The 14,882-nt window shown below is 42.0% G+C and overlaps 1 protein-coding gene and 1 long non-coding RNA gene across 3 annotated transcripts; both read right to left on the bottom strand.

Moving 5' to 3' along the window:
- Positions 1-1,476: 1,476 nt before the first annotated feature.
- On the bottom strand, positions 1,477-12,435 carry NUDT15 (nudix hydrolase 15). Of its 2 annotated transcripts, XM_081547445.1 has the most exons (5): positions 11,910-12,127; positions 11,179-11,292; positions 10,235-10,326; positions 8,550-8,746; positions 1,477-6,244 (listed from the first exon to the last, which is right to left on the bottom strand). In XM_081547445.1, the coding sequence occupies exons 2-5, from the start codon at positions 11,239-11,241 to the stop codon at positions 6,084-6,086; spliced, it is 513 nt and encodes a 170-aa protein (XP_081403571.1). In that variant the 5' UTR covers positions 11,242-11,292; positions 11,910-12,127; the 3' UTR covers positions 1,477-6,083. The 2 variants fall into 2 exon arrangements, with proteins under 2 accessions (XP_081403571.1, XP_081403570.1); XM_081547444.1 differs by lacking the exons at positions 10,235-10,326; positions 11,179-11,292; positions 11,910-12,127 and adding an exon at positions 12,273-12,435.
- A 55-nt stretch (positions 12,436-12,490) lies between these two features.
- On the bottom strand, positions 12,491-14,609 carry LOC145528707 (uncharacterized). Its single transcript, XR_014070572.1, has 2 exons — positions 14,310-14,609; positions 12,491-13,194 (listed from the first exon to the last, which is right to left on the bottom strand). It is a non-coding gene; the product is annotated as an uncharacterized LOC145528707 (long non-coding RNA).
- Between the last annotated feature and the right edge of the window lie 273 nt (positions 14,610-14,882).

Below are 14,882 nucleotides of genomic sequence, written 5' to 3'. Positions count from 1 at the left end.
TGGATTTTTAAAAATATTCGATAAAGTTAGCAGGACTTATATATTGAATATTATAGAATAAACCCCCAGCAAGAACTGAAGAGGCATCTTATAAATTACGCATATTAGACCTTCGTTTTAGGCACATTTCATATATATGTATACACACATACACACATTATTTAGCAATTTCTCCAACACAGGAACTTGTCCTTATTATTCCTGTTAAACTGATGATTGGATTTCCGCTCTCCGGCCTGGTTTTGGACTTTGTACAGGTCTTTAACCTTCAGGGCATCGCTATTTCAGACTTTAGCTCCTCTCCCTACACCTACAGAAACTGCTCTCCTTTATGTCCCTCAGATGTTTCGAGGGTCACTATAGGAGGACTTGCCTGGGCTAGAGGACACCTCAGGGCTTGATTTAACAAACACACGAAGAGCTATTTCAGACTTGCCAGCATCCTGGCAGAGTGAGGTACAGACATTTTATTTTAGAAGAATATTGCTAGTAGTCAGTGTATCAGTTTTTTCTATTAAACGCAATTGTCAACCGTTTAAGAATTAACTGCTTACTCAAGAGCTCTAAATCCTTTTCTGGCCATTCGATCTTTTAGAGAAATATTTACAGAGTAATTACTGGATGCCACTGCACATGTCAGATGCTGAGAAAGTGCAATCCCTCTCTAAATACAAAACTTCCCTTTTTACTTTTTGCTATAAATAAAGAGCCCAGGTTGGTTTTTCTCCTTCCATTGAAATAAACCCTCATGTCTAGTTTGGTGAATTTAAAACAAATGGAAAACCTCACAAGCTCCTAAAGAATTTGTCTACTAAAAATTTTTAAAAGTAGGAGATAACATAAGCTACAAGTTTCTTATGTTATGTTTCTGAAACTATAAAACACCTGTTTATAGAAGTATTAGCTAGCATAAAGACATATCTCAATGAATTTCCAATCACCTATACTTGGGATTAAGTTATTGAGTTTCATTCACAAGGCTTGCCTGGATTCTTCTTATCAAGCCTCCCATATCTACCATTCAAGGAGGAGCCTTCCCTGGTGGCTCAGACAGTAAAAAATCTACCTGCAATGTGGGAGACCCAGGTTTGATCCCTGGGTTGGGGAGATCCCCTGAAGAAGGGCATGGCCACCCACTCCAGTATTCCTGCCTGGAAATTCATGGGCAGAAGCCTGGTGGGCTGCAGTCCATGGAGTGGCAGAGTCGGACACAACTGAGCAACTAACACTTTCACTTCAGTTTCAGGGACAGAAAGGGGTTAAGTCAATTGAAGGGAGTAAAACTAATGAGCAGGCAAAAGAAGGATGTGAATAATCAAATAGGAGTAGGAAAAACTGTGAAATTAATTAGTTCAAGGAACATAAGACTAATTTTACTTGAGTTCACGCTAAAGTTTGTCAAAACAGAAAATGAGATTTGTAAATGGTAAACTCTATAATATGCACATATAATTTAGAAAAAGCAAGCAATTAAAACAACTTTAAAAATGATCTTTATTCATTGGAGAAATATTTTTTTGTAGCATGTATTACAGTAGTACTTGAGTCTTCTGAAAGGGCAAAATTCAAATATAACCAGCTCTAGGAGAAGCAAGGGATTTTATAGAAATGGGTTCACGAAGAAAAAAGATGAGTTTATGGTCTAATTCAGCAGTTCTCAAAACTTCGGTTTTGAATCCTATTACACTCTTAAAAATTACTGAAGACCTAAAGATTCAAAAAAAATCTATCTGAACTGATAAAACTTAGTAAGGTGCATATGTGCGTGCTCAGGCATGTCCAACTCTGCAACTCCATGGACTGCAGCCTGCCAGGCTCTGTCCATGGGGTTTCCCAGGCAAGAATACTGCAGTGGGTTGTCATTAAACAAAAAATATTAGAACTGATAAATGAATTTAGCAAGGTAGCAGGATACAAGATTAATTACATAAATCTGTTGTATTTCTTTACACTAAAAATGGAGTATCAGAAAAAGTGAAAAATAATCCCTTTTAAAATCACATTAAAAAAAAACACTTAGGAATAAACCTGAGCAAGGAAGAGAAAGACTTATATGCTGACAACTATAAAACATTGATAAAGGAAACTGAAGATGATTAAAAAAAATGTAAAGATATCCCATGCTCCCAGACTGGAAGAATATTATTAATGTGACCATATTACCCAAAGCAAATCTACGATTTAATGCAATCTCTGTCAAATTACCCAGCATTTTTCACAGAACCAGAAAAAAATGATCCTAAAATGTATATGGAGCCACAGAAAACCCAGAATTGCCAAAGCAATTCTAAGGAGAAAGCAAAGCTGGAGGTATAACCCTCCCAGACTTCTGAGAACACTAGAGTATCAAAGCAGCATGATACTAGTAAGGAAAACAGACATCCGGATCAATGGAACAGAACAGAGAGCCCAGAAATAAACCCACACCAGTTAATCTTTGACAAAGGAGACAAAAAAGGGAGAGAAGACAGTCTCTTCAGCAAGTGGTGTTGGAAAAGTTTGAAAGTTGCATGTAAATCAATGAAGTTAGAACACTCCCTTTTACTATATACAAAAATAAACTCAAAATGGCTTAAAGACTTCAATAAGACATGACATTATAAAACCTCTAGAAAAGAACATAGGCAAAACTCGGACATAAAATTGTACCAATGTTTGCTTAGGTCAGTTTCCCAAGGCCAAAGAAATAAAAGCAAAAATAAACAAATGGGACTTAGTCAAACTTGTAAGCTTTTGCACAGCAAGGGAAACCATAAACAAAACAAAATGATAACCTACAGAATGGGAGAGAGTATCTGCAAATTATGCAACTGACAAGGGCTTAATTTCCAAAATATCCGAACAGCTCATGCAGCTCAACATAAAAAAAATCATAAAAGTGGCCAGAAGACCTAAATATCACTTCTCCAAAGACATACAGGTAGCCGAGAGCGATAAGAAAAGATGCTCAATATCACCAATCAAAACTACGATGAGGTACTACTTCATACCAGTCAGAACGGTCATCATCGAAAAGTCTACAAATAATAAACACTGAGGAGGGTGGGGAAGACAATGGAACCCTACTACACTGTTGGTGGGAATGTACACTGTGCAGCCACTAAGGAGGACAGTACGGAGGTTCCTTAAAAAACTAAAAAAAGATATCATACGATCCAGAAATCCCCCTTCTGGGCAGATATTTGGAAAAGATGAAAACAAATTTGAAAAGATTCACACACTCCAATGTTCACAGCAGCACTATTTACAATAGCTGAGACGTGAAAACCACCTAAGTGTCCATCAACAGATGAATGGATAAAGAAGATGTGGTACATATATACAATGGAATGTTACTCAGCCACAAAAAGAATGAATAGTGCCATCTGCAGCAACATGGATGGACCTAGATACACTCAGTCAGAGAAAGACAAATAGGATATCACTAATACATGGACTCTCAAAAAATGATACAAAGAAACTTATTTACAAAACAGACTCACAGATGCAGGGAAAAGGCATGCTTACCAAAAGGGAAAGGAGACAGGGAGGGACAAATTAGGAGTTTGGGATTAACAAATACACACTGTATGTGTATAAACCAGATAAACAATAAGGACATACTGTATAATACATCGAACTATATTCAGTATCTTACAACAATCTGTAATGGAAAAGAATCTGAAAATGTGTGTGCATTAATGCATATCTAAATCACTTTGGTATATACCTGAAACTAACATAACATTGTAAACAACTCTACTTCATCAGAAAAAAAAAATACTGAGGCCCCAAAGAGTTTTTGTAGGATGTTATTTAGTACTAGTATCATACTAGGAATTAAAACTGATAAATTTTAAGAATTCTTTTATTTATTTACAAATAACAAAAACCCATAACACAAAACTGCTATATGTTAACATAATTTTTATAAAAAATATAATGTCTTTCTTTAAAAAAAAAGTGAGAAGCATGGCATTGTTTCACATTTTTGTCAATTTCTTCCACATCTAGTTTACTAGGAGAGAGCTAGATTTTCATATCTGCTTTTCAGTCACTCTACTAGAGTAACCTATAACATGCAGTTTCTGGAAAACACTGTACACTCAGCAAAGAATGAGGATGTGACAAAACCGACTCTGACCCTGAGGGCCCTTGAAAGGGCCTTGAGGACTTCTCCGGGCCATACTGAGAACCGCTGCCCTAGTCAATCACGTTTTACATATAAGGAAGTTGAATCTCAAGAGAGATCAACTGAGACCCAAAATGATAAGGCCTGTTAACAATGGGATACAGATCCTGGATGGTTTACCTTGCTTCCCTAGGTTTACATTCCCAATCAGAAATACACCTTAACGACCTGTCCTGCCTGCTCTAGTTGTAGGAACTGTCAAAATACATTAACAACAACAACAACAAAAAACAGGAGAGGAAAACCAACAAATGTGATAAATTCTGTGTTAGCGCTTGAATTAGGATCTCTACTAGAACTGAAACACTAAGACAAATTCTGCTGACTCTCCTCCACACACACTGGTAATGACCCATCAATACCAGAGAAATACAGAAAGCGGAATTACCAATTATAACATCACCAATCATAACATTTTCTGAATCTGAAACACAATTCATGACACAATCTCTGAAAATTTTTCACAAGTACTGAATGAAAAGGTGTTGGGTATATTAAGAGACTACAAATAAACTGGCCATCATGTGGGACTTTTCAGGTAAAATGGAGTTGTTGTGAAATGTAGATATTTTTCATTCTTTAACAGGACCTTATTTTGCCTTTTATGTATTGGGTTGGCCCAAAAGTTCTTTTGGTTTTTAAGCAAAAATAAAAAACACATTTTTCACTTTCACCAAGAACTGAACTGAACAACGTATTCACCATTTTGTTCCACTACCTTCTGCCATTTTTCAGGCAACTTCATAATTCCATCTTCCCAAAACTTTTTATCTTTTTGAGCAAAGAACTGTTCCAGGTGCCTTTTGCAGTCTTCCAGGGAACTGAAATTTTTTCCATTGAGAGAATTTTGTAAAGACCGAAATAAATGGAAATCTGAAGGTGCGATGTCTGGGGAATATGGTGGAGGAATCAGAACTTCCCAGCCGAGCTGTAACAATTTTTGTCTGGTCATCAAAGAAACATGTGGCCTTGCGTTATCCTGATGAAAGATTATGTGTTTTCTGTTGACTGATTCTGGACGCTTTTCATTGAGTGCTGCTTTCAGTTGATCTAACTGGGAGCAGTACTTCTTGGAATTGATTGACTGGTTTTCTGGAAGGAGCTCATAATAGAGGACTCCCATCCAATCCCACCATATACACAACATCACCCTCTTTGGATGAAGACCGGCCTTTGGCATCGCTGGTGGTGGTTCATTTCGCTTGTCCCATGATCTCTTCCGTTCCACATTATTGAACAGGATCCATTTCTCATTGCCTGTCACAATTTGTTTTAAAAACGGAACACTTTCATTACGTTTCAGTAGAGAATCACATGTGGAAATACGATCAAGAAGGTTTTTCTGGCTTAACTTAAGTGGAACCCAAACATCAAAGCGATTAACATAACCAAGCTGGTGCAAATGGTTTTCAACACTCGATTTGGATATTTTGAGTATGTCGGCTATCTCTCGTGTGGTATAATGTTGATTGCTCTCAATTAATGTCTCGATTTGATTGCTATCCACTTCAACTGGTCTACCTGACCGTGGAGCATCATACAGAGAGAAATCTCCAGCACGGAACTTTGCAAACCACTTTTGACATGTTCGCTCAGTCACAGCACCTTCTCCATACTCTGCACAAATCTTTTTTTTTGTATCCGTTGCATTTTTACCTTTCTTGAAATAATCAAGCATAATATGCCGAAATTGTTGCTTTTTTTCTTCCATCTTCAATATTAAAATGGCTACCCCCAAATTCACCAATTTTGATAAGTTTCTTTTAAAAAATGCACATTGCTGTGACAGGTGTCACAATACAATCTTACAAAATTGTTTCAAATGAGAAGTTAGAGACAACTAAGCATGACCATAGTCATCGTACAAAAAAACCTAAGGGAACTTTCTGGCCAATCCATTAAACAAAACAACTCAGTGAATCTCCTTGTTCACCTCTAGGTGACTGCCTTTATATCCTACCAGATGATCCAAATCTTCTTTAAAAGGATCGTAGCCTTGTTCCTTTAAACAACGTAATGCCCAGAAAAGCTGGTCCAGGGGAGGAAATTCTTCCCAAGGAACCCACTCCCAACCTAGAAAAGAAAGATATTAAGGCAATTTCTTTAGCTGAAAGGAAACAAAGCATATTCATTTTGGCTAGTTAACTTGTACTAAGAAAAATTAATTTTAAAAGTGATTTGCTACTAATAAAGTGCAAGAGTGATGCTACGCATTAGCTTGGCTATACAAACATAATTTTCAGTAGCTCAGCAGTAAAGAATCTGCCTGTGATTCGGGGTATGTGGCAGGAGCCGTGGGTCAGGAAGATTCCCTGGAGGGCATGGCAACCCACTCCAGTATTCTTGCCTGGATAATCTCATGGACAGAGGAGCCTGGAAGGCTACAGTCCATGGGGTCACAAAGAGACATGACTGAGCATGCACAGATGCTCACGACAGGTGAATGTTTAAATATTATGATATTAACAACAAAAATACAATGATTATTAAGAACTCTATGTTCTAAATTAGTTTATGATTACATGTATATATCTATGTGTAATTACTGTTTCTTCCATTAAGCATTTCTCTGCCTATAAAATACAGATATGTAGTTTCACTCTGGGAAGGCAGGGAACAAAGAATCTGTGAACTGGGGACAAAGAATCCATGAACCTGGAACAAGTTCTGGAAGGGCTGATCTGTACCTGTGACCACACAGTATGGGGGGAGGAAGGAAGAGGAGGGGCACACACTAACCATGTGCTGTAAGATGCTCAATTAATTGAGTCTCCAGAGACCTGAAGTAGAGTCTACCCTGTCTCCTAGAGAAGGAAGCATCTGTATAATCCCTCTAATTATAATCTGACGGCTGGAGGAAAGATGCGGTGACTAGAAGACTGAAGCAGGCTGTTGAGATCCAGGGCCTGATGAACACGGGGCAGAGTCTGCATGCCTGTACTATAAATAAAACAAAGACCCCCGGGCCACTGTACCCTGGCCAGTTATCAGCTGCCCTAGTGAATGTGGTACAATCCTGCCTTCCCATTCTTAAGGCGTGAATAATTTTTCTTGTACCCTAGGCCAGCTGAAGTCCTCTGGATCCTTCTTGTGTTTTTCTTCATGTGATATCATGAAATAAGAAATATGTATTTGGTCTTCATCCCTGTTTCCTGGCAGGATTCCTAAAACCTTTATATTAATAATTTCCTGAGTGACAGGGATCAGAGGAGCATCTTTTTGTTTTCCATAATAAGCCCCTTTCAAGCAAGGCTGAGTTAATGCTAATGAGACGGCTGGTGGCTCCTACACATATTTGGGAAGTGGGTGCCGACCAGAAAGACAGAGGCATGATCACAGGGTTGGCATTTTCAGCCCACCGCTCACCCCCACCCTCCACCTTAGGGGCGGGGAGAGGGGCTGGAGGTTTGAGTTAATCAATGGGCAATGGTTTACTCAATCACAGTAATAATAATCTCATAACATAATGATCCTTCATCAAAACTCCACACAACTTGGTTCAGAAAGCTTCAGAGTTGAACACGTCAAGGTGCTGGGAGGGTGGCACATCCACGCCCCCTCCCCATACCTTGCCGTGTTGTTGTTTAAACCCTGTCTGACTCTTTAGCAACCACATGGGCTGTAGCCCATCAGGCTTCTCTGTCCATGGGATTACCCAGGCAAGAATATTGGAGTGGGTTGCCATTTCCTCCTCCAGGGGATCTTCCTGACCCACAGATCGAACCCCCATCTCCTGCACTGGCAGGTGGATTCTTTACCTCTGAGCCAGCAGGGAAGCCCCAGGAACAAAGTGTAGTCCACAATAAATAAAAGGATATCAATTACTGTCATTAAAGCTTTCAGAGCACTCAATTCAACACAGAAGGTAACAGATTAAGTGTTTTGCAAGTTAATCATTTTCTATAAAAGAAAGTTATTATCTCTCTTGCACAGGTGAGAAAACCGAGGAAGGCACATTAAATATTTTGCTTAAAAAAATCAGTTTGAAACAAAATTAAACACTAGCAATAAAACTAACACTGAGTGCTTACTGTGTTCATTACCACGGGCCCACTGTAGGTAATAACTCATTTCATCTTTACAACAACCCATCTGAGGTAGCTACTATTATAACAAATGAGAAAAGAGGCCCAGAGACCTAAATAACTTGGCTCGAGGTCACAAACCGCTAAGCAGAAGAACCAGGATGCAAACCAAGCAGTCTGGCTCTACACCCATTCTCTTTCCTGTTCTATCCTTATGTCTTCAGAACTTAAGTAGATTTAAGTTCTAATTAAAGTATAATTACATTCTAACTCTCTTCATTGGTGACATAAAGTAATCTTCCTTCAGACACATGCTCTCGTAGAAAATGCATTATTGTATATAATTCTCTTACTTTCATTCTTTTCAGGCTCTACATTCTTTGGTTCTGAATCATGAGTCAGGTCCACCTCTCCTTTCATTAAAATAGTGACGTAATGGTAATTCTCTTTCTCAATGAAAGAATTCACAACCGAGGCGAAGCGAACATTTTTCAGGTGAAGAGCTGCTTCTTCCCAGGTTTCCCTTTGAGCACATTCCTCCCAGGTTTCACTGGAAAACACAAACACACCACCATATTCAATTCTATTTATTCATTTTTTTTTTAGCCATGAAATTCCTGGCTAGAAATTTCCAGTGTAACCCCCAAAAAGCTGTAATTGATTCATGCTTTAAAACAATAAATCAACAACCCTCCTTGGATACTGTTTATCCCGTATCTAGTTATCTGAAGACCAAAAGGACTTCATATTGAACAACAAAAAATGAACATTTAGCCAATTCTGCACTAGTTCACTTGCCTGGAAGCAGCATGCAACCAGGAGGTGGTCTGATGTATCAGTTAAGAGCACAGGCCTGGTAGTTAACTCGAGTTAGGTTTGAGTTCAAAGTCCATTACCTTCCACCTTGGATAAGTAACAAGATAATGCTACTTTCTCACAGGCTTGTTTTAAGTGTATCAAGAAGTGAGTAAAGTCTTTTCCAATAGGTTCAGAATTTCAGTTTATGCCTCAAAATTGAGAACAAAAGGCATTCACAAAACATCAAAACACACTGATGTGATTAGTTCACCTTCAACATATGATCGATAATAACTAGATATTGACAAGAACTGATACTCTAAAAGTTACAAAAACCTGCATACAAATTAAAACAGTTCACTGTAGTTTTCATACAGGAAACAAGATTAAAAATATATAGTATCTCCCTTTAGCAATGGTTCCAAATGGAATTTTATAGTCAGATAAAGTATGTGAGTATCAAATGAAAACAAGTATGAAAAGAAATCTGTGTGATTCGGTTTTTCTAAAAGTCATTTCATATGCCTTTTAAATTTCCTTACATTTATGAAGCACTTTAGTATGTGAGATATTCAGCAAAAAAGAATACTGTTTCTCTATCTTTTCTACCTTGACTATTTCTCTAATTATCTAATCTACCCTCACTCTACCCATAAGACAGATCTTTGGGTAGGGAGGAAAGCTGTGAGTTTTCAGGCTGTAGGAATGTTCCCTTTCTTCCTGACGGGGGGGGGGGGGGCAACGCTGCCCCCAACCCAACCGAGAGGCCCTCCAAGAGAAATAAACGGTCACGGAGACGGCGTGACTCTCAAGGAGGTACTGGTGTGTCACCCCAGTTAAAGGGCTGAGCTGTGGAAGCTGCCCGGTGCCTCAGAGCAGAGGAACTGCAGGGAACGAGCTCTGGGGGAAGTGTGAAGTGCGTCCCGTGATGTCAGGGATGCGCGTGAACACAAAGGCTCATCCCCACTTTAGGCATTTGGAAGGTAGGAGCCTGGCGAAAGCAGCCCACGATGGCTGAGCAGAGAAAATGAGTGGCAGTGAAAGCAACATGTTTTCTCCAGGCCAAGCAGATGCTGTGAGACTACTGGGGACCCAGCAGAAAGAAAATATAGTGTGGTGTGCTAACACCAGGGGCTGGCAGCCAGCATCACAATAAGTTTTTGGTCACTTGTGTCAGGGAACTGTGCAGTGCAGAAATCCTTGTAGGATTGGAAGCCTTCCAACCAGCCACCAAACATACCCTCCGAGAGCGCACACGTGAGTACTGCACCCAGAGGGCGCATGGAGCGCAGCAGCACTCCCCAGGGAACGTTCTGCGCCTTGCCCTCCGTCCTAGGCACTCGGGAGAGAGAAATCAGAAACAGTGACAAGAGGAGGAGGCAGAGAGAGCGAGCAAAACATAGGCCCGTGCCTCCTCTCCCCCCCACAAAGGAAACACCAACGCCTGGAAGAGGACCAGAATACCAAAATACTACTTTTCTTTTTCTTTTTTAATTTTTACGATGTAGTGTTGGCTTCTGCCACACAACAATGCAATCAGCCATAATTATACATCCCCCTCCCTCCATCCGGTTGATGGTGGGACAGGCTGAGACCTGGGACCCTTATGTCTCCTCTCCTCTGTATCTGGCAGAACACAAAGAAACAAAGAGGGAGCAAAAATAACTAGACCCATGCACAGCTGCCATGCACAGCCGGCACAAATTATGAACAAGATTCAAAAACCCCACTGCCACTGTGAGCTGCCAGGAGCAAAAGCAAGGTACCTCACATGATCTCTGCACCCAGCACCATCAAGGGGTGTGCTTGTTTGTGCAGTTTGATTTTTAATCTAGTAATCTTATTATTTATTAAGTGTTAGCTTGCTGCTGCTAAGTCGCTTCAGTTGTGTCCAACTCTGTGCGACCCTATGGACTGTAGCCTGCCAGGCTCTCTCTGTCCATGCGATTCTCCAGGCAAGAATACTGGAGTGGGTTGCCATTTCCTCCTTCAAGGGATCTTCCCGACCTGCTTCTATCTCCTGCATTGGCAGGTGGGTTCTTTACCACTAGTGGCACCTGGGAAGTTCTAATCACATGCAATATATGCCCTCTCTTTGATCTAAATTGGTACAAAACAGTAAAAAGACATTTTCAAGCCAGTTGCAAAAAATGCTGGACTGGGTATCACCGGCGGATTCTTTACCACTGCGCCACCTGGGAAGCCCCTTGAACGTTTCTGATGCTGTTTATCTGCTGCAGACGTCATCCTTATTCTCACTTTGAGATAGGATGGGACCCTTTCCCGGGCTGCTTGCACCTGGACAAAGGTAGAGACTGAAATAACGCATGCACAGCCGGGGCAATTAAAGACAAACAAAAAAGGCCACAAACCTACAGCCATTTGTGAGTTGCTGAGAGAGAAGCAGGGTTACCAGGCATGATTTCCGCACACAGAACCACCAAGGGAGCAGGCAGACACCTAAGCTGCACCTCCTGCACAACCCGCAGATCCATGCCTACGCCCCACTCCATTTAAGAAACCAGCTCACCACCATCTCCCGCTCCAGGAGAGCGAGCAAGGGCACCTGTTTCTCGTTCTCGCTCCCTCCCTCCGGCTACAGTACGAGCCCCGACAAAGCTCTGCCTAAATTCTTCCTCTGGCATCTTATCAATTTCTATCGATTAAAGAGTCCAACAGCCCGGGTGATCCCACCTTCTAAGTCAACCTCAGCCTTTCTTCACCCTTGTGTAGAACTAAACTTTGTCGGTCTGACACCTCAATTCACAGAATGTCAAAGCAGAGAGGGAGACCTTAGGGAGTACTTCGGGCGACTTCCCCGTTTTAACGAGGGAGGCACAGAGGCCCAGCGTCTCCGTCAACCATTCGTTTGGTTGGAGAGCTACGAGGCTTACGGGAGGAGGAAAACAACATACCGCCTGCGTTTAAATCGCCAGCAAACCGTGCAAACGTCTGAAGGGACAACTACACTACTCGAGGCCTGTAAATACGCCCTACCGACCTTTCAAGCGCAAGCAGCAGGAAAGAGACAACTCACAACGCACAGCCGCGTCAGGGTTCGAGAGGAGCTGACCGCTCGAGGGCAGCTCGCACGCGGACGTGGCGACTGCTGTGCCGCCTCGCCCAGAGCATCGCCCCCTGCCGGCCACAAGCGAGAAAGACAAACGCGCGATAAAGGACGCAGCGTCAGCGCGCACGCACGCACGGATGCACGCAGGAGGCGACGTCGTCCTCTGCGAGCACCTTTCGTTTTCCCAGTCAGCCAGGCGGCTGCTTACCCGAACTCCAAGTGGCCCCCGGGAAGCTGGAAACTGCCGGCTCCGAACGACCCTCTCCTCTTCCCCAGGAGGACGCAGCGAGGATGCCTGCCGCTGGTCACCACGACGCCCACTCCGACCCCCGGGCGCCGCCCCCGCGGCTCAACGCTGGCCGTCATCGCGCGAGAGGACCAGGCCGGCCGCGACGTGAAGTGACGTTCGGCTCGCCCCGCCCCCTCGGCCGCTGCCAATCAGCTTGAGCAGGTGAGGGCCTGCAAACCTGGCCTCGGCGTTTTGGGTCTCCACGTCTCTGCTTCACTTACGGGTTTCAAATGGTAATGTTTGTTTCCTCCCAGGGGTCTGCGCAGCCGGAGTTTTTCGTTTTAACTAGTGCCGTTTACTGTGGATATTTCAACGTTCATTACTTGCCTACTCTCAGTTTCCTCCACGCGCTTACCAGCCGCCTACTTTTTTATAAACCTCTGTGCCTTTGTAATCCTCTGCACCATATTCTCTCATTTTAAGTCTTGTCTTTTATATTCACTTTGGCACCTAATGCCATTCTTCCTTACTCTGTGACTTATTTCATATACACATGAGCTGAAGGTTTACAACTAGACTGCCACTCCCATGGTGCTAGGAAGCCTTCAAATTCTCTACATTTTCTCTCTCAGAAATACCTGAAACAGAATTGTTGCCTGCTGATTTTTTTATTTTCTGTTGAAGTATAATTGATTTACAATGTTGTGTTAGTTTTAGGTGTACAGCAGAGTTATTCCGATACATATATGTGTGTGTATATAAGTGGCACTAATGGTAAAGAACCCGCCTGCCAATGCAGAAGACATAAGAGACATGCGTTCAGTCCCTGGTGGCTCCAACAGTAAGGAATCTGCCTGCAATGCGGGAGACCCAGGTTGGATCCCTGGGTTGGGAAGATCCCCTGGAGAGGGGAATGACAACCCACTGCAGTGTTCTTGCCTGGAGAGTTCCATGGACAGAGGAGCCTGATGGGCTACAGTCCATGGGATCACAAAGATTCGGACATGACTGAGTGACTAACAGACACACACACACACATATTCTTTTTCAGATTATTTTCCCGTATAAATTATTACAAAATATTTAGTATAGTTCTCTGTGCTATACAGTAGGTCCTTTTTGGTTATCGATTTTCTGCCTGCTGTTTAATTAACAAACCAAATATCACTTCTCATTTTGTGTTAAAAAATTACACATAGCATATTTTAATGGCCACATAAGTCCTGTGGAAAGCAGTAATTTTGGGGAAAGAAATACACATTTTGCAGACTGTCAAAAGAAAACTGGTATTTTCCTGTGCTGCCAATGTGAAAAGTGTAGCTATACAGTCTGCCTGGGCAGAGCATGACTTCACAGTGTAGATTATAGTCAAAACTGCAGGCAGCTTTCACCTGGTTCCATCATGGTTTCCAGCCTTATCCACGACCCCTTGCCCACTTATAATATTAAGGAGCACTAGGATTTTTTCTTTTCAAATATAGACAAAACTTTGACTGTAAACAGTTGTATCCTACTTGTCACACGTGAAACTTGCATCTTACACAGAAGAGAGGGATGTGTGTGTGTGTGTGTGATGAGTCTAAATTTAGCTCTCTCTAGGATAACCTTATGGAGAAGGCAGTGGCACCCCACTCCAGTACTCTTGCCTGGAAAATCCCATGGACGGAGGAGCCTGGTAGGCTACAGTCCATGGAGTCGCTAAGAGTTGGACATGACTGAGCGACTTCACTTTCACTTTTCCCTTTCATGCACTGGAGAAGGAAATGGCAACCCACTCCAGTATTCTTGCCTGGAGAATCCCGGGGACAGCGGAGCCTGGTGGGCTGCCGTCTGTGGGGTCGCATAGGGTCGGACACGACTGAAGCGACTTAGCAGCAGTGCCTTTGCACATCCCTTTTTTTTTTTAATGAGCTTCACTACAGTTAACTCATTCTGTGCTTAGTCGCTCACTCTTGTCCGATTCCTTGCGACCCCTGAACTGTAGCCCTGTCCATGGGATTCTCCAGGGAAGAATACTGGAGTGGGTTGCCATGCCCTCCTCCAGGGCATCTTCCCAACCCAGGGGTCGAACCCAGTCTCCCACGCTGCAGACGGATTCTTTACCGTCTGAGCCACCACGGAAGCCCAAACTCAGGCTACTGTATCTCTAATCAGTGTAGTATCCGAGCAAGGACGAATAGTACAGAAACACCATGATATAAGAGTATTAACAAATCATGGGAAGAAAATTAAGGACTAATTAATCAGTTATGCTGGGACGAATTAGTTACCTATTTACCTTTCCAGTTTGAATGGCATGCACCAAAAAAAAAAAAATCCCAGCTGAATCAGAATTGTATGGTTTCTGGTTGGGTAGGATCTTTTTTTAAAATTAAATTGTTTTACTTCTAAAATAATGTGCAAATAATTTTAACAGGTGGTACAAAAAGTGGAAGAATAACCTTATTTTCTACACCTACTTCCATTCACTTTTAATTCTGAGCTGTTGTTTCTGACACATGCTTACATATTTTTAAGTAATATGCTTACACTGCATGTTCTGGTAAATGAACTGATTAAACATTTTTAAAGCATCTCTCCTTCCACCCA

Source organism: Giraffa tippelskirchi, chromosome 12 (assembly GCF_054371585.1).
Source record: "Giraffa tippelskirchi isolate mGirTip1 chromosome 12, T2T-mGirTip1v1.2.pri, whole genome shotgun sequence".
NCBI classification, from domain to species: domain Eukaryota; kingdom Metazoa; phylum Chordata; class Mammalia; order Artiodactyla; family Giraffidae; genus Giraffa; species Giraffa tippelskirchi.
The sequence above is the reverse complement of the archived record's forward strand: the minus strand, read 5'-3'. Positions and strand labels throughout refer to the sequence as shown.